At 39.3% G+C, this 21,916-nt stretch overlaps 1 protein-coding gene across 4 annotated transcripts in view; it reads right to left on the bottom strand.

Annotated features, from left to right (window-relative positions):
- Window positions 1-21,916, bottom strand: part of FAM169A (family with sequence similarity 169 member A) — a 77,423-nt gene that overhangs the window by 27,569 nt on the left and 27,938 nt on the right. For all 4 annotated transcript variants that reach the window (XM_032335961.1, XM_032335964.1, XM_032335963.1 and 1 more), the window contains exon 6: window positions 865-1,044. In XM_032335961.1, coding sequence (XP_032191852.1) covers window positions 865-1,044 — 180 coding nt within the window. The remainder of the gene's footprint in view (window positions 1-864; window positions 1,045-21,916) is intronic.

Genomic DNA, 21,916 nt, shown 5'->3' with positions numbered 1-21,916 from the left:
GTGGAAACAACCCAAAAGTCCATCAACTGATGATGGATAAACAAAATGCAGCATATCCATAAAAGAGAATATTATTCATCCATAAAAAGGAATGAAGCAGGGCGCCTGAGTGGTTCAGTGGGTTAAGCCTCTGCTTAGACAGACGTCATGATCCCAGGGTTCCGGGATTGAGCCCCACATCAGGCTCTCTGCTCCACAGAGAGCCTGCTTCCTCCTCTCTCTCTGCATGCCTCTCTGCCTACTTGTGAGCTCTGTCTGTCAAATAAATAAATAAAATCTTTTTTTAAAAAATAAATAAATAAAATTTAAAAAAATAAAAAGGAATGAAGCACTGATTCATGCTACAACGCAGATGAACTTTAACAAAATTTATGCAAAATAAAAGAAGCTAGATACAAAGGGCTTATAATATAATATCACATGATTATATTTATATGAAATATCGAGGACAGGTAAATCCATACAGAAGAAAACAGACTGGTGGTTGCTAGGGGATGAAGGAGTGGGGGAATGAAGAGTGACTCCTAGTTGGTGCAGGGATTCTTTTTGGGGTAATGAGCATGTTCTGGAATTAGATACTGGTTATGGGTACACGGCTACGAATATAATAAAAATCACTGAACTGTACACTTTAAGAGGGTGAATTTGATGGTGTATGAATTATAAGTCAACTTTTTAAAAAAGCCATCACACCTCAAAAAACTGCCATATACATGAGACTAGGGACACATCTGCAAAATGAAGCCCTAGGGACCCAAAGAATCCAAATTTAGCTAATAGTGATATATGCACATTTACAGTATTCCTCAGAAACAACTTAAAAGGAACAATGAAACAAGTTTAACATTTTTAAACTTAATTTACCTGTGTACATGAGAGAGGAGAGTGGATACCGCAAGCCAAGAGCATCCTCTGTAAAGGAATCAACAAAGTCCTCCAGCATATGAAGCCCAAAATCTTTGCCTCTGTATTTCTTTCTTACAAACATTGTATCAAGAACTGGCAGTTGGTAGCTTTGGGTAAGAAATGAGGCACATATGCTTCCTGCAGTCATGAAAAAAGAAACCCAGTAATTTTTCACATTAAAAGGCCATACATGTATATATGTTTAAAGAACATACATTAACAATCTAGTTAAGTTTTTCTTACCTTAAGAGTGTTAAAGAAATGTATCAATTTCATAATATAAAATGCTTCCAAGCTGCTGTTACACATAACTTCACAATGTATACATGTGATGATGATAGAACTATCTATGTGTTTTGTCACAGGATCGTTCTAATAGAAGTCACTATTACCATTTTTTAAGTATATACTAGAATATGCATTGCTATCTACAGACTTGCACAACTTCAAAACTCATCACCTATTACATTTTAAAACTAAAAAAGTGTATGGGATGACTGTTTTTAGTGTATGTGATGACTGTATATAGTGTAAAATGCGTGAAGTACCTCATCACAACTTCAGTACCTAAATAACCATCTATCCATTTTTCTCTAGTGAGTAGTCTCATTTTTATCTACTCCATGATGGCAAAGAAAGAAGTCAGTCTTCCAGATTTTTAAGGACCACAGAATGGAACTAAATGGAAACAGAGGCACTTGGGCAGCTCAGCCAGTTAAGCATCTGCCTTTGGCTCAGGTAATGATGACAGGATCCTGGAATCCAGCCCCAACAACCTGCTCTCTGCTCAGAAGGGGGTCCTTTTCTCTCTCTTCCTCTGCCCAATCCCTACCTCATGCTTGCTCCCTCTTGCTCTTTTTCTCTACCTCAAATAAATAAATAAAAATTTTTAGAAAAGTGACTAAACGGAAACATTTCTTAGAAATGGCTAAGTCAACAATCTTTTTGCTGTACATGTATTTTTAAAAAAATATCTTGAATACTTAAACAGAAGAAATAACTTACAGTCACTAAATATGCCTCTTCTATTACACAGCTATGTTGATTTGTCTTTTTAAGAATGCTGATTTATGTTCTGACCCTCCAATTAGATGTGCTAGCTCCTTTAACACATTATAAGACAGTATATAAGTTGTGGGCATCACGATGGGGCATCCCACTCACTATTAACTTTAGAAATAGTTCATAGTTAATCAGTCAATATTCTACTCTTTTTGTGCCTCAAATTAAAAAAAAACCTATTTATTGTTCTTCGATTATTCATATGATTTCAGATAATTGTAATAATGCAGTTCAAGGAAGACATAAAATTTCAGGTAACAAACATCTCACAAATGGACTTTTACCAATCATACCATTTGATGACTTGGTCAATATAACAAGATCTTTTTTAGCTGAACCAAATAATTTGGATTATCCATGACTAAATTGGGATAATTGCAGTAACTTTCTGCAATAGTCTCCAAGACTCTCAACTAATTTAAGCTTAGAATAGGTAATTCTCATTGCTTAGATCTTAAATGCTGACATTCAGCTAGGATATTTCTACGGTTTAAAACATCTTATAGGGGCGCCTGGGTGGCTCAGTGGATTAAGCTGCTGCCTTGGCTCAGGTCATGATCCCAGGGTCCTGGGGATCATGCCCCGCACTGGGCTCTCTGCTCAGCAGGGAGCCTGCTTCCCCCTCTCCTCTGTCTGGCTGCCTCTGTGCCTACTTGTGATCTCTGTCTGTCAAATAAATAAATAAAATCTTTTTTAAAAAATGTTATATACTTGAAGTTTACTAAGAAGGTAAATATTCAGTGTTATCTCTACAAAAAAAAAAAAAAGAAAATGGTAACTGTGCAGCAGTCTCTTTTAATTAGCTTGATTTTGGTGAATATTTCACAATGTATACATATATCAAATTATCAAGCCATACACTTGAATTATGTATCATTTTAATTGTCAATTTTACTGAATAAAGCTGAAATATATAAACAAGTTACTTGTAAGAGTATTAACAGGTAGTCTCACCAACAACTACTATGACCATAATTAATTTTTAATACCTTGAAATCAGCTTTTTCATAGTAACTGCTAGTAGTAATTACAAAACCAAGAGACATTACTTTAGGGGCACCAGGTGGCTCTGTGGGTTAAAGCCTCTGCCTTTGGCTCAGGTCCTGATCCCAGGGTTCTGGGATCGAGCCCCGAATCGGGCTCTCTGCTCAGCAGGGAGCCTGCTTCCCTTCTTCTCCTGCCTGCCTCTCTGCCTACTTGTGATCTGTCAAATAAGTAAAAACTCTTAAAAAAAAAAAAAAAAAAAAAAAAAAGAACAAAAAAGAGGGGCGCCTGGGTGGCTCATTGGTTTAAAGCCTCTGCCTTTGGCTCAGGTCATGATCTCAGGGTCCTAGGATAGAGCCCCACATTTGGCTTTCTGCCCTGCAGGAAACCTGCTTCCCTTCCTCTCCCTCTGCCTGCCTCTCTACTTACTTGTCATCTCTTTCTGTCAAATAAATAAATAAAATCTTTAAAAAAAAAAAAAAAAGAGAGAGAGACACTACCTTATAAGCACTAGTAGTTCAAAGGACAAAGCAAAAATGAAAAGTGAAAGCACTATCTAGTTCTAATTCTCAATTCAGAGTCTGAGGATTTATGGCTGTTTCCTATTGTACATGCTCCAGGTTCCCTACGAAAGTATAATAATTACATGATGGAAATAATCCACAATTTGATTTTTTTCCACACAAACATTTCTTCTACCAGAGAGGAGGTAAATTCCAGCATCTTATATTGTTAAAATGATAAATTTAAGAAACTACAGTATTCACAAAGTTTCAAGTTTTTCTACATTTATTTGTCATGTATATATTCACTGCAAAATAAGATGCTGATTCTCTTCCTTTATTTAAAAACTTATACAGTTGATGGGACGCCTGGGTGGCTCAGTTGGTTAAGCAGCTGCCTTCGGCTCAGGTCATGATCCCAGCGTCCTGGGATCGAGTCCCACATCGGGCTCCTTGCTCAGCAGGGAGCCTGCTTCTCCCTCTGCCTCTGCCTGCCATTCTGTCTGCCTGTGCTCGCTCTCTCCCCCTCTCTCTCTCTGATAGATAAATTTAAAAAAAAAAAAAATCTTTAAAAAAAAAAAAAACTTATACAGTTGACCATTGAACAACTTGGGAGTTAGGAGCACTGACCTCTTGAGCAGCTGAAAATCCCCATATAACTTAACCCCCAAAACTTAACTACTAACACCCTACTGCTGACTGGAAGCCTTACTGATAACAGTCAATTAACATATATTTTGTATGTTATATCTATCATATACTATAGTCTCCCAATACAGCAGGCTAGAGAGAATAAAATGTTATTAAGAAAGTCCTAGGAGGGGCGCCTGAGTAGCTCATTTGGTTAAGCATCTGACTCTTGCTTTCAGCTCAGGCCATGATCTCAGGATCCTGGAATTGAGTCTTGTGTCAGCCTCCATACTCAGTGCAGAATCTGCTTGTCCCTGTTCGTTCCTCCTCCTCTGCTCCTCTCTCCACTCATGCTCTCTCTAATAAATAAATGAAATCTTAAAAAAGTCTTAAGAGATAATACATTTGTAGCACTGCACTGTATTTATTGAAAAAAAAACCCACATATAGTAGACCCATGGAGTTCAAACATGTGTTGTTCAAGGGGCAACTGTACTTTAAGTGTTCTATCAGTACACAGAAATACCAAATAAAGAGCACAAAAACTTCCCATGTTACCAGACATTCTTCAGACCCATCAACAGCTGTAGACAATAGCACAATTAACTAGTAAAGCAAAACCACAACCTAACCTAGATGAAGTTCTCATTAAATTAAATTTACTAACTGTAATTAGTTAAATTAAGCACTGCACATGGTATATTGAATACTTATTTATAATCCTCTAATTTTCCTCTTTGACCACCTTCTTCTATATATTCTCTGGGAAATCTCACCTACTCTCAAGAGTTGTTACCATGTATCCAAATGTTGATAATCACTAGTCTTTAATTTCTATAATGCATGAGACTTTTCCAAAATCAAGAACAGAAGAATACACATAAATGTGAATGTAACAAAAATCACACAATTAGCTCAACAGAGAAAAAAACATTTGACAAAATCCAATACCTTTCATGATAAAAAATACTCAATGTCCTAACCTGATAAAAGTACTTAGGAAAAACTCACAGCTAACATCACACTTAATGGTAAAAGACTGCATGGTTCTTCCTAAGATCAGGAACAAAACATAACTGCTCATGCTCACTGCTTCTATTCAACACTATATTAGAGGTTTTAATTTGGCAAGAAAAGGAAATAAAAGGCAGCCAGACTAAAAAGAAAGAAGCAAAGCTACATTTATAGATACATACTTTTGTATATACAAAATCTTAAGGAACCCACTAAAAAATTACTAAAACTTAAAGGCAGTTTAGCAAGGTTGCTAAGATCAATATACAAAAATCAATTGTATTTCTATACACCAGCAATGAACAATCTGAAAATGAAATTCAAGAAAACAATTCCAGGGGTACCTGAATGGCTCAGTTGAGCATCTAACTCTTGATTTGGGCTCAAGTCATGGTCTCAGGGTCATGAGATCAAGCCCTGCTGCATCAGGTTCTACAGTCAGCACAGAGTCTGCTTAAGATCCTCTCTTTGCTTCTACCCTTTCCCCCATTCATGCACGCTCTCTCTCCCTAAAATGAAATCTTTCATTAAAAAAGGAAAACAAGGGGGCGCCTGGGTGGCTAAGTTGTTGAATGTCTGCCTTTGGCTCAGGTCGTGATCCCGGAGTCCTGGGTCGAGCCCTGCATCGGGTTCCCTGCTCAGCCGGGAGCCTGCTTCTCCCTCTCCTACTCCCCCTGCTTGTGTTCCCTCTCTTGCTGTGTCTGTCAAATGAATAAAATCTTAAAAAAAAAAAAAAGGAAAACAAGGAACACCTGGGTGGTTCAGTGGGTTAAGCCTCTGCCTTCAGCTCAGGTCATGATCTCAGGGTACTGAGATTCAGCCCCACATCAGGCTCTCTGCTGAGAAGGGGGCCTGCTTCCCCCACCTCTCTGCCTGCCTGTCGACTTATAATCTCTCTGTCTCTGTCAAATAAATAAATAAAATCTTTAAAAAAAAAAAAAAGAAAACAATTCCATTTATCACAGCATTAATAATAAAATTCTTACAACTTAACAAGATAGTATAAAACTTATATGCATACGAAAAACTACAAACATTGTTAAAAGAAATAAAAGAACTTCTAAATAAATGGAAAGACATCCACATTCATGGATCAAAAGATTTAACACTATGAGACATTAATATATTCCCCAAATTAGGGACACCTGGGTGGCTCAGTTATTAAGCATCTGCCATCAGCTCAGGTCATGATTCCTGGGATCGAGCCCTACACCTAGGCTCCCTGTTCAACGGAAAGCCTGCTTCTCGCTCTCCCACTCTTCCTGCTTGTGTTCCCTCTCCTGCTGTCACTCTGTCAAATAAATAAAATCTTTAATTAAAATTTTCTTTTTTTTTTTAAGATTTTATTTATTTGACAGAGATTGGAAGCAGGCAGGGAAAGAGAAGGAAGCAGGCTCCCTGCTGAGCAGAGAGCCCATGCAGGGCTGGATCCCAGGACCCTGGGATCATGACCTGAGCTGAAGGCAGAGGCTTTAACCCACTGAGCCACCCAAGCACCCCTAAAATCTTAAAAAAAAAAAAAAAGATGTGTGTATGTGTGTGTGTATAGATATTTCCCAAATTGACTTAAAGATTCAAAATTCTCAACTAAATCTTTTTACAGAAACTGACAAGGTGATCCTAAAATTCTTACACAAATGCAAAAGACTGCAAAAAAGCCAAAACAATCGTAAAGAAAAAGGTTAAGGACTCACATTTGCCACTTTAAAACTTATGAAGCTACAGTCATCAAAACATTACGGTACTGGCATACCATACTTCCATACATATTGGAACAGTTACAAAGATCAACGGCACACAACTGAGGGTCCAAAAACAAAACCTCTTATTTATGGTTAACTGATTTTTGACAGGGGTTCCAAGGCAATTCTACAGAAAAACAACAGTCTTTTCACTGAATAGTTCTGAGACAAGATAGTCACCTAGAGGGAAAAAACAATGCTGGACTCCCTTCCTCACACCATATACAAAGATTAACTGCAAGTGGTTGTCAACCTAAATATAAGACCTAACACTATAAAACTCTTAGAAGAAAACACAGCAGTAAATCTTTATCACCTTGGATTAGACAAAGCTTTCTCAGATAAATATCAAAATCAATAAAGAAAATAAACTGGATTTCATCAAAATTTTAAAATTCTGTGCTTCAAAGGACATGATCAAGATAGTGAAAAAACAACCTATAAAATGGAAGAAAATAGGAATACGCCTGGGTGGCTCAATTAGTTAAATGTCTGCCTTCAGCTCAGGTCATGATCCCAGGGTTCTGGGATTGAGCCCCCACATCGGGGTCCCTGCTTACTCGGGAGCCTGCTTCTTCTTCTCCCTCTGCTGCTCCCCCGGCCTGTGTGCGCACTCTCTCTCTCTGTCAAATAAATAAAATCCTAAAAATAGGGTGCCTGGGTGGCTCAGTCGTTAAGTGTCTGCCTTCTGCTCAGGTCATGCTCTGAGGGTCCTGAGCTCAAGGCCCATATCAGGCTCCATGCTCAGCAGGAATCCTGCTTCTCCCTCTCCCACTCCCCCTGCTTATGTTCCGTGTGTGTGTGTGTGTGTCTGTCAATCAAATAAATAAATCTTTAAAAAAAGATTTTGAAAATCTTTAAAAATAAATAAATAAAAATACATAGGAGAAAGTATTTCCAAATTATATCTCCAAGAGACTTGTACCTAAAATATATAAAGAATGCTTATAACTCAATAATAAAAAGACAAAACCCAATTTTAAATACGTATTTCTCCAAAAACGACATACAAATGGCTGACAGGTATATAAAAAATGTTCAATGTCACCAACCAATGGGGATATGCAAATCAAAACAACAAAATATCACTTCACACCTATCAGGATGACTATTACTAAAACAAAACAAAACAAAGATAACAAGTGTTCATGAGGATATGGAAAACTGGAACCCTTGTACACTGTTGGTGGAAATACAAAATGGTAGAGCCACTATGGAAAACAGTATGGAAGTTTCTCAAAAAATCAAAAATAGGGGCGCCTGGGTGGCTCAGTGGGTTAAAGCCTCTGCCTTCGGCTCAGGTCATGATCCCCGGGATCATGTGGGTTCAAGCCCCGCATTGGGCTCTTTGCTCAGCTAGGAGCCTGCTTCCTCCTCTCTCTCTGCCTGCCTCTCCACCTACTTGTGATCTCTGCCTGTCAAATAAATAAATAAAATCTTTTAAAAAAAAAATCAAAAACAGAACTACCATATCATATAGCAATCCCACTTTTGGGTATTATCCAAGAACTGAAATCAGGTCTCAGATATCAGCAATCCCATGTTCACTGCAGCATTATTCACAATAGCCAAGATGTTATGACAACCTAAATATCCCACTGATGGATGAATGAATGAAGACAACGTGATACACACATACAATGGAATAATATTCAGTCATTTAAAAAATAAATCTTGCAATACGTGACAAAATGGATGAACCCTGAGGACATTATGCTAAGTTAAATAAGCCAGCCACAGAAGTACAAATACTGTACGATTCCAACCATGTAAGGTATCTAAATTAGTGAAACTCAAAGAAGCAGAAAATAGAACTGTGTTCACCAAAGGCAAGGGAGATGGAAATCAGAAGTTGCCAATCAATGGGTTTAAAGCTTCATTAATGCAAGATTAGTAAATTCTATGTAATCTGCTGTATAATATTATTTCCATAGTTTGTCAACTGTTATTCTATACTGTATTCTACACTTAAAAATCTGTTAAGAGTAGATCTTTGGTGTGTTTTTGTTTTTGTTGAAGATTTTATTTATTTATTTGACAGACAGATCACAAGTAGGCAGAGAGGCAGGCAGGGAGAGAGGAGGAAGCAGGCTCCCTGCTGAGCAGAGTCCCATGCAGGGCTCTATCCTAGGACCCTGGGATCATGACCTCAGAGGCTTTAACCCACTGAGCCACCCAGGTGCCCCAATGTTAAGTGTTCTTAAACCAATAAAGTAAAAATTAATCTGTAACAGGGTGAATTTTATTTTATGATATGTGACTCTTGAAATAATTGAGGTGAGTGAGAACCCAGGCTAAAACAAACAAAAATGTATACACTGTAATGATCACATCTTATAAAATTCCAGAAAAACAAGCTATTCTATAGTAACAGACAGCAGAAAAGTGTTTGCTTGGGGATTCATAGTGGGAGGAGGAATGGTTACAGGAAGCAAGAGAAACTTTCGGGGATAATGGTTATTTCATTATCTTGATTGTGGTAATAGTTTCACAGCTGTAAACCTATGCCAAAACACAACAAACTAAATTTTAAATATGGGCAATTTTTTTTTTTTAATGTCAGTTAAACCACAATAAAGGTAGGGGGAGAAAAGTGGAGGGGGAAAAAAAGTCCAAATTAAAAATGAGCAAAGGGGGGCGCCTGGGTGGCTCAGTGGGTTAAAGCCTCTGCCTTCGGCTCAGGTCATGATCCCAGCGTCCTGGGATGGAGCCCCACATCGGGCTCTCTGCTCTGCGGGGAGCCTGCTTTCTCCTCTCTCTCTGCCTGCCTCTCTGTCTACTTGTGATCTCTGTCAAATAAATAAATAAAATCTTTAAAAACAAAACAAAACAAAATAAATAAATAAATAAAAATGAGCAAAGGATCAAACAGACATTTTCCCAAAGAAGACATACGAGTGGCCAATACACACATGAAAAGATGCTGGACATCCTTAGCCATTAAGGAAATACAACTGAAAATGTCAATGCCATGACACTTCATACACACAGCCTAAAATAATAAAGATAAGTCCAGGGACGCCTGGGTGGCTCAGTTGGTTAAGCAGCTGCCTTCGGCTCAGGTCATGATCCCAGCATCCTAGGATCAAGTCCCACATCAGGCTCCTTGCTTGGCGGGGAGCCTGCTTCTCCCTCTGCCTCCGCCTGCCATTCCGTCTGCCTGTGCTCGCTCTCTCTCCCTCTCTCTCTCTGACAAATAAATAAAATCTTCAAAAAAAAAAAAAAAATTAAAAAAAGAAAAAGGTAAGTCCAAACAAGTGTTGGTGATGATGTGGAGAAAATGCAATCCTGGTACATTGCTGAAAGGAATGCAAAATGGTGTGGTCACTTTGGAAAACCATTTGGCAACTCTTCAAAAGACTAAACTTAAAAGTTACCATATGACCATGCAATTCCATTCTTTGGTATATACCCAAGAGAAATAAAAAGACATCCACACAAAAACCTGTACACAAATATTCATAGAAATAATATTTAAAACAGCCAGAAAGCAGAAACAATTCAAAAGCCCCCAAAATGATGAAAGACAATATTGGTACATCCATACAACAGGGCATATTATTTGGCCATTAAAAAGGAATGAAGTGGTGGTAACATGCTGTAACATGGATGACATTTGGAAAGAGTATTCTAAGTCAAAGAAGCCAGGCACAAAAAACTACTGTGTCTGATTGAATTACTGTATAATCCCATTTATATGCCCAGAACAGACAAATCTATAGATACAGAAATCTAGAGAGACAAGCTACTGGTCGCCCAAGGCCAGTGCCAGAGGGAGCAGTGCCAGTGAGTACAAGATTTCCTTTTGGGGTTGATGAAAGTTACCTAAAATTGATAATGATGACAGTTAAACAATTGGTGAATCTACTAAAAAAAAAAAGGAATTGTATAATTTACATGGATGAATTGTATGGAATGGGAGTACTACCTCAATAAAACTTTTAAAAATTTAAAAAGAACAGAGGCATCTGGATGGCTCAGTCGGTTAAGTAGCCAGCTCTTGGCTTCAGCTCAGGTCATGATGTCAGAGTAGTGAGATTACCCTACATGGGGCTCTGTGCTAAATAGGGAGTCTGCTTGAGATTCTCTCTCTCCCTCTCTTTGCCTTTCCCCACACACATGCTCACTCTCTCAAAACATTCTAAATCTTGGGATGCTTGTGTGGCTCAGTTGGTTAAGCGGCTGCCTTCGGCTCAGGTCATGATCCCAGCGTCCTGGGATCGAGTCCCACATCGGGCTCCTTGCTTGGCGGGGAGCCGGCTTCTCCCTCTGCCTCTGCCTGCCACTCTGTCTGCCTGTGCTTGCTCTCGCTTCTCTCTCTCTGACAAATAAATAAATAAAATCTTAAAAAAAAAAAGTTCTAAGTCTTCAAAATATTTTTAAAAATTAAAAAAAAAACAAGAAAGTAATTTATGTGTCATTCCAATAAACCATTTATAATCAGATTTTTCACAGATACTCCCCAAATCTGATCTTCCCTTAGTTGACGAATTTTTCTGGAAATCTCATCACCCCCCAGTGATGAGCAGCTGCTTATAGCAAAAAGTCAAGAATTCATCCTTAACTCATTTCTTTCATATCCCATGTACAATCCATCAGAAATCCTGCATCATTAGCTTCATAATCTATCTCAAATATGATGACTTCTACCCTATCTCCCTTGTCCAAGCCACCATCACCTCTTCCCAGGGCAACAGCCTCTTAACTAATAATTGAACTCAATTCCAGTATCCCCTCTCCTGTTTGTTCACACAACAGTGTTAGTTACCTGTTTTGAAGGCAAATCAGATTGTGTTATGTCCATGTTCAAAACCCAATGAATTCTCATTACCCACAGAATAAATTCAAACCCTTTCCTTGGCCTATAAGACTATTCAGGATATAGCCCTGCCTTTCTCCATCCCTGTATCACACACTCCCTCTACTTTAGCCCCTGGCCCTCTTGCTAGTTCTCAAACACCCAGAACTCAATTCTGCCTCAGGGCTTCTCCATTTCAGTTCTTTGCCTCGAAACCTCTTCTCCTGAAACTTCATTTATCTCATCATCCCCTCACTTCCTTCAGAGTTGGTTACCCTGACCTTTCCATTTAAAACAATACTCACACACACACACTCTCCCTTATCTACTTCAGTTTTCTTCATAGCATTGTCTACTTGCCTATTCACCACCAACTCCTCCTCTAGAATCTAAGTTCTATGAAGGGAGTCTACACAATTTTTATTACTCTCTCAATTTCTCCCTCTTGCTCTTTCTCCTACTCACCTTCTTCCCCTTTTCTTTCCTTCCCTATCTATATAACATCTTCCAAAACAGCTTCTGAAGATGAATAAATTTTCATAAAACTATTCAGGATCTATTCAAATTCAAGCACAGATATTCTACCACACTTGGGTGACTTTTTCTCTTCATGAAATCACTATTTCCTCTTTGTCCACTGGGAGTATGTCTTCCCTCACCTTCAAGTCATCGGCAGGTGACTATCTCCACAGAGTACATGCATAATGTGAATTCTAAACAAATAATGTGATTATACCTACATGAGAGACTTTGTCATTTACCACTAGACAAGTATTCTCATCACAGTCTTGATGCTTTATAAATTAGTTATAGCAACATCAGCTGTTGTAACAAACCAATATGGAAAGCTTAATGTAAGACTCAGTTTTACTTAGGTAACAGTCCCACACAGGTGCTACTGCAGAATGGATGTCTTTCTGAGGCACCATCATCCAAGAACAGTTTGTTACCTATTGTGGCCCAACAAATCATCCCAGATGTACCGGCTGAAAACAAAAATTTTCATTATTTATCACAACTTTCATATGTATATGGGAAACTGAAACAGCTAAAAGTCCAAACGGCTTCACTGCCACGAGATACAGATTGTATCAGCTGCTGACTGGAAGCACAGCTTCAGTTCTCTTTAATGCAGCTGTTTGGGCTTCCTCACCACATCAGAGTCTTGAAGTAGTCATACTTCTTACACGGTGATTTAGCTTCTAACAGTACCAAAATGCAAACACTCAGGCCTTCTTAAAGTTTAGCACAGTGTCACTTGTGCTGCCTTCTACTGGTAAACCATGTCACAGGGACAGCCCAGATTCGAGCAGAGGGCACAAGCATCAACATAATGGAAACATGGTTCACTGGGGCCCACCAAAGTGACAGAACTCAGGTTCCTTCTGTCTCATGGCTTCTCCACAGACCAGGTGTTTACAATCCACTGCATTCAGCAGATGGGAGGAAAAAAATCTTATACGTATCATTTCTCATTACTTTAGGAAGAACTAGTCACACAGCCCCACTAAGCTGTGAAAGTGAGAGGAAAACATAATCCCTGACTGGACAGCTACTGGCCAATGACTAGAATACAGAAGAGAAAGCACAAATCTCTGGTCAATAGTCGGCAGCCTCAGCTAACTTTCCCCTTTCTCTTATCTTCTGGTAGATTAACACTTCCTTTTTAACTGTCAGGAAATCAATGAGCTAGTACCTTTTGCTGGCAGACTCCCTCCACAGTTACATTTGGTTATCTCAGGCTGTTTCCAGTAACTTATATCCTTACACCAATATTCATGAACACTCACTTTATATAAAAGAGTTTTGACTGATCTCATCTACATCTCAAAGTTACACTGACTTCTGAGGCACCTGGCTAGTTCAGTTGGTGAAGCCTGCAACTCTTGATCTTGGGAGTTCTGAGTTCAAGCCCCATGCTGGGTGTAGAGATTACTTAAAAATAAAATCATAAAATCATAAATAAATATATATAAAATTAGTTAACTTTTTTTTAATTACAGTAACTTTTGTCAAAATCCAAACCTCCCCCATGTGATCAAAGTTACACTTCTTACATTGTATCTCTACTTACTGTCCCTTAGGGTCATAGAACTTTGCATGTCAAAACTGAACTCCAGTATTACCAAATCCACTCCTCCTCCTGTATTCCCAATCTTAACACCCTCCCACTTACGCACTCAAGCCAAAATCCCCAGAAGTCACCACTGGTTACCCTTCCTCCCTTTGGACATACAGACATTAGAGTCAGGGTACTCTGTCCACCCAAAAATCTCCCTCAAATCTTTCCTTCTCTGTCCCTATTGCTACATTCCTAGTGTAAGTCCTTCTTTCACCTGGACTACTAAAATAGCTCCAAATAACAGACTTCCCTGATTTCAGAACACAGTTTCCCTACCCAATCACAAAGCCCTACAAAAAATTATCTCACTGGGGAGCCTGGGTGGCTCAGTAGGTTAAGCATCTGCCTTTGGCTCAAGTTATGATCTCAGGGTCTGGGGACTGAGCTCTGTGGTGGGCTCCCTGCTCAGTGGGGAGCCTGCTTCTCCCTTTCCCTCTGCCACTCCACATGCTTGTGCACTCTCTCTCTCTCTCTCAAATAAGTAAATGTTTAAAAAAATTACTTCACTAAAATATTTAATTGTTATCTCCACATAAAATTCACTGATAGCTCCTTTGCCAGTGAAATTCCAAACTTACTTCTTTATGGCATTTAAGACCCTTCATAAGAAGACCCTCCGGGACGCCTGGTTGGCTCAGTCATTAAGTGTCTTCCTTCAGCTCAGGTCATGATCCCAGTGTTCCAGGATCAAGCCCCACATCCGGGTCCATGCTCCACAGAAAGCCTGCCTCTCCCTCTCCCACCACCCCCCCTTGTGTTCCCTCTCTCAATAAAATAAAAATAAAATAAGATTTTATTTTAAATAAATAAAATAAAAAAATAAAATAAAATAAGAGGACCCTCCATCTTTACCTCTTCCCACTCTATCGCTATCCTTTAGTCCTTTAGCTTATCCTAAAAGTCCTTTAGCTTACCTAAGGTGGCATTCCAACTACACCTTGAACTTTCATGACTCTGACTTCTTTCATATATTTCTATTCCATTTATATGTTCACCAAGACTGTTCTTTCCCTTCCCTCTTCTCTGCCTACTGACATTCTCCTTCCCCTTCAAAGCCACTTTTATTTATTTATTTTTAAGATTTTATTTATTTATTTGACAGACAGAGAGAGATCACAATAGGCAGAGAGGTAGGCAGAGAGAGAGGAGGAAGCAGGCTCCCTGCTGAGCAGAGAGCCCAACGTGGGGCTTGATCCCAGGACCCCGGGATCATGACCTGAGCCGAAGGCTGAGGCTTAACCCACTGAGCCACCCAGGCACCACCCCCCCACCCCCGCTTTTTTAAAAAGATTTTATTTATTTATTTGACAGACAGAGAGAGATCACAGTAGGCAGAGAGGCAGGCAGAGAGAGAGAGGAGGCAAAGCCACTTTTAAATAGCACTTTCTCAGTGACACCTTCCTCTAGGCAAAACTTGCTGTTCCATTTTTCAATGACTACTGTTATTGATACCTCAAATACAGCATTTATCAAACTGAATTATAAGTAGTTATTTAATGACTGTAATTTCCTGTTTCATCCTCAAAATTTTTGGTGCTTTGAAGGCACAGGAACGCAAGACCAGCTATCTTTGTGTCTACACTGACAATGCAATCAGCCCTAAGAGATGCAATCACCCTCATAAGAGAATGCTTATTGGAAAGCAAGTGGCCCTTCAGGTGGCTAGAAATTCACATGCAAACAAAGTAACCATTTCCAAATGACACATTTCAGGTAGCCAAAGAGTTGCTGGGACTTTCCATGTCTTTGCTCATTTCCTTCAAAAAAAAGGATTACACCTAGACAGACTCAAGACCCTACAATATAACCTCATTCTTCCAACACAAACTTCTAATGTTTTGCCTTTAGCTGTACTACTAGTCTTTATCATTTTATATCAGTTTTGATATTCCTTTTTAAAAAAAATCTTTAAACAGAAGGGCTAGAGAGCTGAATTTCAGTGAATAGGACATGAGCGATTTGTCCAAAAGGAGGGAAGATCACAGACACAGTTCTGTTAAAAAGTCTAAAAATCACAAGGAAAGCTGACTAGCAAATGATGAGAGGGAAAAACACTTTCATTATGAATTACTTCAAATGAGGATTACAAAAACCAAAAACGTGTCTCTCAGCAGTGACTGTAAATCCCTTGTGACTCAACAATATGATTTACTGTACCTGTTTATTAGACTGTATTTCCTTCGTACGGTTCTTTAGTTGGGCTTTCACAAAATACAGGTTTTCGAATTGATCAAGATGGTTCATACTTGAAGGCAGATAATAATGGACAATTCTAAAACAGCAGCTAATGGGTGTCCTCAATTTTGTTCCCTCCAGCTCATCTATATTAAATGTGGTACCTGATCTACACAAATTTTCACCTTCTCTATTTCTTGACATAGGGCAAAGAGTTATAAAATTTCCACTGAATTAACAAAGGGGCTACCCGCTTTTCAGCAGCATGTGATATATCTCATTAGCAATTCCGTACTTACCACAGCCCTTTTATCATTACAGATCCTGTGAGGACTTAAAAAGTTCAGCCAGTTTTGCAGTAGACATTGATAAGATTCTAGATATAGTTCCACTTTTCTAAATGTTCACTTTTAGGTGTTTTTTTTGTTTTTAAAGATTTTACCCATTTATTTGACAAACAGAAATCACAAGTAGGAAGAGAGGCAGGCAGAGAGAGAGGGGGAAGCAGGCTCCCCACTGAGCAGAGAGCCTGATGCGGGGCTTGATCCCAGGACCCTGAGATCACGACCTGAGCTGAAGGCAGAGGCTTTAACCCACTGAGCTACCCAGGCGCCCCCCCCCCCACTTTTAGTTTTTAATCAAAGTTTAATGTGTACATTGTTTAGAGCACAATAGCCCTCTTAGACTGCAAAGAAAAAAAGCAGTCCTGTGACTTGCCTCCCTGATCCACTTTTAAGAAACTATCTTAAAATTTTAGACTCATAAAACAGTCGCAAAAATACAGAGTCCCATATACCCTCATCCAGCTTCCCTAATGTTAACATCTTACACAACCAAAGTACTATTATCAAAACAGGAAAATGAATATTGACAAAGTACTACTGACTACAGACCTTATTCAAAATTCACCAATTTTGCCACTAACGCTTTTTTTCTGTTTCAGAATCCAATCAGGATTCCACACTTGATTTAATTTAGTATCTTTTTAGTTCTGATCTTTGATAATTACTCCACCTTCATCTTTCATGATTTTGACACTTTTAGAGATTACTAATCAGTTATTTTGTAGATAACCTTCAGTTTGGCTTTGTCTAATGTCCTCTCATTATAAAATTAAGGTTATGGGTTTTGGACAAAAATACCAAAAATGAGAGGGAGGAGTCAAGATGGCGGAGAAGTAGCAGGCTGAGACTGCTTCAGCTAGCCGGAGATCAGCTAGATAGCTTATCTAAAGATTGCAAACACCTGAAAATCCATCGGCAGATCGAAGAGAAGAAGAACAGCAATTCTGGAAACAGAAAAACAACCACTTTCTGAAAGGTAGGACCGGCGGAGAAGTGAATCCAAAGTGACGGGAAGATAGACCCCGGGGGGAGGGGCCGGCTCCCGGCAAGCGGCGGAGCAACGGTGCACAAAATCAGGACTTTTAAAAGTCTGTTCCGCTGAGGGACATCGCTCCAGAGGCTAAACCGGGGCGAAGCCCACGCGGGTTCAGCGTGGCCTCAGGTCCCGCAGGGTCACAGAAGGAACAGGGGTGTCTGAGTGTCGCAGACCTTGCGGGTATTGGAACGGGAAAGCCGGCTACAGAGACAGAGCCGACAGTAAGCTCACAGCTCGGTGTTACCTTGAACTGGTCGCAGGCTCGGAGAGCTCGGAGCGCGGCCGGAGGTCAGGCAGACGGGAGTAACTGGGCGCTGTTCTCTGAGGGCGCACTGAGGAGTGCGGCCCTGGGCTCTCGGCTCCTCCGGGCCGGAGACCAGGAGGCCGCCATTTGTATTCCCGTCCTCCGGAACTCTACGGAAAGCGCTCAGGGAACAAAAGCTCCTGAAAGCAAACCCGAGCGGATTACTCACCCCGGCCCCGGGTAAGGGCGGCCCCGGGTAAGGGCGGTGTAATTCCGCCTGGGGCAAAGACACTTGAGAATCACTACAACAGGCCCCTCCCCCAGAAGATCAACAAGAAATCCAGCCGAGACCAAGTTCACCTACCAAGGAGTGCGGTTTCAATACCAAGGAGAGCAGCAGAATTCGGAGGAGGAGAAAGCCAAGCACGGAACTCATGGCTTTTTCCCTGTGATTTTTTTTTAGTCTTGCAGTTAATTTAATTTTTTTCTTTTTCATTTTTTTTTTTTTTTTTTCCTCGCCTTCGGGTAAAATTTTTTTTTTTTTTTAACTGTTACCTTTTTCTTTTTTAACGATTTTTTACTAGTTTATCTAATATATATATTTTTTCTTTTTTACATTTTTCTTAGGTGTTTTCCTTTTTTTTTTTTTTTTAATTCTTTTCTTTTCTTTTTTTTTCTTTTTTCTTTTTTTTTTTGTTTATTCCTTTTTGAACCTCTTTTTATCCCCTTTCTCCCCCCTCACGATTTTGGATCTCTTCTAATTTGGTTAAAGCATTTTTTCCTGGGGTTGTTGCCACCCTTTTAGTATTTTACTTGCCCCTTCATATACTCTTATCTGGACAAAATGACAAGACGGAAAAATTCAACACAAAAAAAAGAACAAGAGGCAGTACCGAAGGCTAGGGACCTAATCAATACAGACATTGGTAATATGTCAGATCTAGAGTTCAGAATGACAATTCTCAAGGTTCTAGCCGGGCTCGAAAAAGGCATGGAAGATATTAGAGAAACCCTCTCGAGAGATATAAAAGCCCTTTCTGGAGAAATAAAAGAACTAAAATCTAACCAAGTTGAAATCAAAAAAGCTATTAATGAAGTGCAATCAAAAATGGAGGCTCTCACTGCTAGGATAAATGAGGCAGAAGAAAGAATTAGTGATATAGAAGACCAAATGACAGAGAATAAAGAAGCTGAGCAAAAGAGGGACAAACAGCTACTGGACCACGAGGGGAGAATTCGAGAGATAAGTGACACCATAAGACGAAACAACATTAGAATAATTGGGATTCCAGAAGAAGAAGAAAGAGAGAGGGGAGCAGAAGGTATACTGGAGAGAATTATTGGGGAGAATTTCCCCAATATGGCAAAGGGAACGAGCATCAAAATTCAGGAGGTTCAGAGAACGCCCCTCAAAATCAATAGGAATAGGCCCACACCCCGTCACCTAATAGTAAAATTTACAAGTCTCAGTGACAAAGAGAAAATCCTGAAAGCAGCCCGGGAAAAGAAGTCTGTAACATACAATGGTAAAAATATTAGATTGGCAGCTGACTTATCCACAGAGACCTGGCAGGCCAGAAAGAGCTGGCATGATATTTTCAGAGCACTAAACGAGAAAAACATGCAGCCAAGAATACTATATCCAGCTAGGCTATCATTGAAAATAGAAGGAGAGATTAAAAGCTTTCAGGACAAACAAAAACTGAAAGAATTTGCAAATACCAAACCAGCTCTACAGGAAATATTGAAAGGGGTCCTCTAAGCAAAGAGAGAGCCTACAAGTGGTAGATCAGAAAGGAACAGAGACCATATACAGTAACAGTCAACTTACAGGCAATACAATGGCACTAAATTCATATCTCTCAATAGTTACCCTGAATGTTAATGGGCTAAATGCCCCTGTCAAAAGACACAGGGTATCAGAATGGATAAAAAAACAAAACCCATCTATATGTTGCCTCCAAGAAACTCATTTTAAGCCCGAAGACACCTCCAGATTTAAAGTGAGGGGGTGGAAAAGAATTTACCATGCTAATGGACATCAGAAGAAAGCAGGAGTGGCAATCCTTATATCAGATCAATTAGATTTTAAGCCAAAGACTATAATAAGAGATGAGGATGGACACTATATCATACTCAAAGGGTCTGTCCAACAAGAAGATTTAACAATTTTAAATATCTATGCCCCCAACGTGGGAGCAGCCAACTATATAAACCAATTAATAACAAAATCAAAGAAACACATCAACAATAATACAATAATAGTAGGGGACTTTAACACTCCCCTCACTGAAATGGACAGATCATCCAAGCAAAAGATCAGCAAGGAAATAAAGGCCTTAAACGACACACTGGACCAGATGGACATCACAGATATATTCAGAATATTTCATCCCAAAGCAACAGAATACACATTCTTCTCTAGTGCACATGGAACATTCTCCAGAATCGATCACATCCTCGGTCCTAAATCAGGACTCAACCGGTATCAAAAGATTGGGATCATTCCCTGCATATTTTCAGACCACAATGCTCTAAAGCTAGAACTCAACCACAAAAGGAAGTTTGGAAAGAACCCAAATACATGGAGACTAAACAGCATCCTTCTAAAGAATGAATGGGTCAACCGGGAAATTAAAGAAGAATTGAAAAAAATCATGGAAACAAATGATAATGAAAATACAACGGTTCAAAATCTGTGGGACACAACAAAGGCAGTCCTGAGAGGAAAATATATAGCGGTACAAGCCTTTCTCAAGAAACAAGAAAGGTCTCAGGTACACAACCTAACCCTACACCTAAAGGAGCTGGAGAAAGAACAAGAAAGAAACCCTAAGCCCAGCAGGAGAAGAGAAATCATAAAGATCAGAGCAGAAATCAATGAAATAGAAACCAAAAAAACAATAGAACAAATCAACGAAACTAGGAGCTGGTTCTTTGAAAGAATTAATAAAATTGATAAACCCCTGGCCCGACTTATCAAAAAGAAAAGAGAAAGGACCCAAATAAATAAAATCATGAATGAAAGAGGAGAGATCACAACTAACACCAAAGAAATACAAACTATTATAAGAACATACTATGAGGAACTCTACGCCAACAAATTTGACAATCTGGAAGAAATGGATGCATTCCTAGAAACATATAAACTACCACAACTGAACCAGGAAGAAATAGAAAGCCTGAACAGACCCATAACCAGTAAGGAGATTGAAACAGTCATTAAAAATCTCCAAACAAACAAAAGCCCAGGGCCAGACGGCTTCCCGGGGGAATTCTACCAAACATTTAAAGAAGAACTAATTCCTATTCTCCTGAAACTGTTCCAAAAAATAGAAATGGAAGGAAAACTTCCAAACTCATTTTATGAGGCCAGCATCACCTTGATCCCAAAACCAGACAAGGATCCCACCAAAAAAGAGAGCTATAGACCGATATCCTTGATGAACACAGATGCGAAAATACTCAACAAAATACTAGCCAATAGGATTCAACAGTACATTAAAAAGATTATTCACCACGACCAAGTGGGATTTATTCCAGGGCTGCAAGGTTGGTTCAACATCCGCAAATCAGTCAATGTGATACAACACATCAATAAAAGAAAGAACAAGAACCATATGATACTCTCAATAGATGCTGAAAAAGCATTTGACAAAGTACAGCATCCCTTCCTGATCAAAACTCTTCAAAGTGTAGGGATAGAGGGTACATACCTCAATATCATCAAAGCCATCTATGAAAAACCCACCGCAAATATCATTCTCAATGGAGAAAAACTGAAAGCTTTTCCGCTAAGGTCAGGAACACGGCAGGGATGTCCATTATCACCACTGCTATTCAACATAGTACTAGAGGTCCTAGCCTCAGCAATCAGACAACAAAAGGAAATTAAAGGCATCCAAATCGGCAAAGAAGAAGTCAAATTATCACTCTTCGCAGATGATATGATACTATATGTGGAAAACCCAAAAGACTCCACTCCAAAACTGCTAGAACTTATACAGGAATTCAGTAAAGTGTCAGGATATAAAATCAATGCACAGAAATCAGTTGCATTTCTCTACACCAACAGCAAGACAGAAGAAAGAGAAATTAAGGAGTCAATCCCATTTACAATTGCACCCAAAACCATAAGATACCTAGGAATAAACCTAACCAAAGAGACACAGAATCTATACTCAGAAAACTATAAAGTACTCATGAAAGAAATTGAGGAAGACACAACGAAATGGAAAAATGTTCCATGCTCCTGGATTGGAAGAATAAATATTGTGAAAATGTCTATGCTACCTAAAGCAATCTACACATTTAATGCAATTCCTATCAAAGTACCATCCATCTTTTTCAAAGAAA

The sequence above is a fragment of the Mustela erminea genome, chromosome 3 (assembly GCF_009829155.1).
Source record: "Mustela erminea isolate mMusErm1 chromosome 3, mMusErm1.Pri, whole genome shotgun sequence".
Lineage (NCBI taxonomy): Eukaryota > Metazoa > Chordata > Mammalia > Carnivora > Mustelidae > Mustela > Mustela erminea.
The sequence above is the reverse complement of the archived record's forward strand: the minus strand, read 5'-3'. Positions and strand labels throughout refer to the sequence as shown.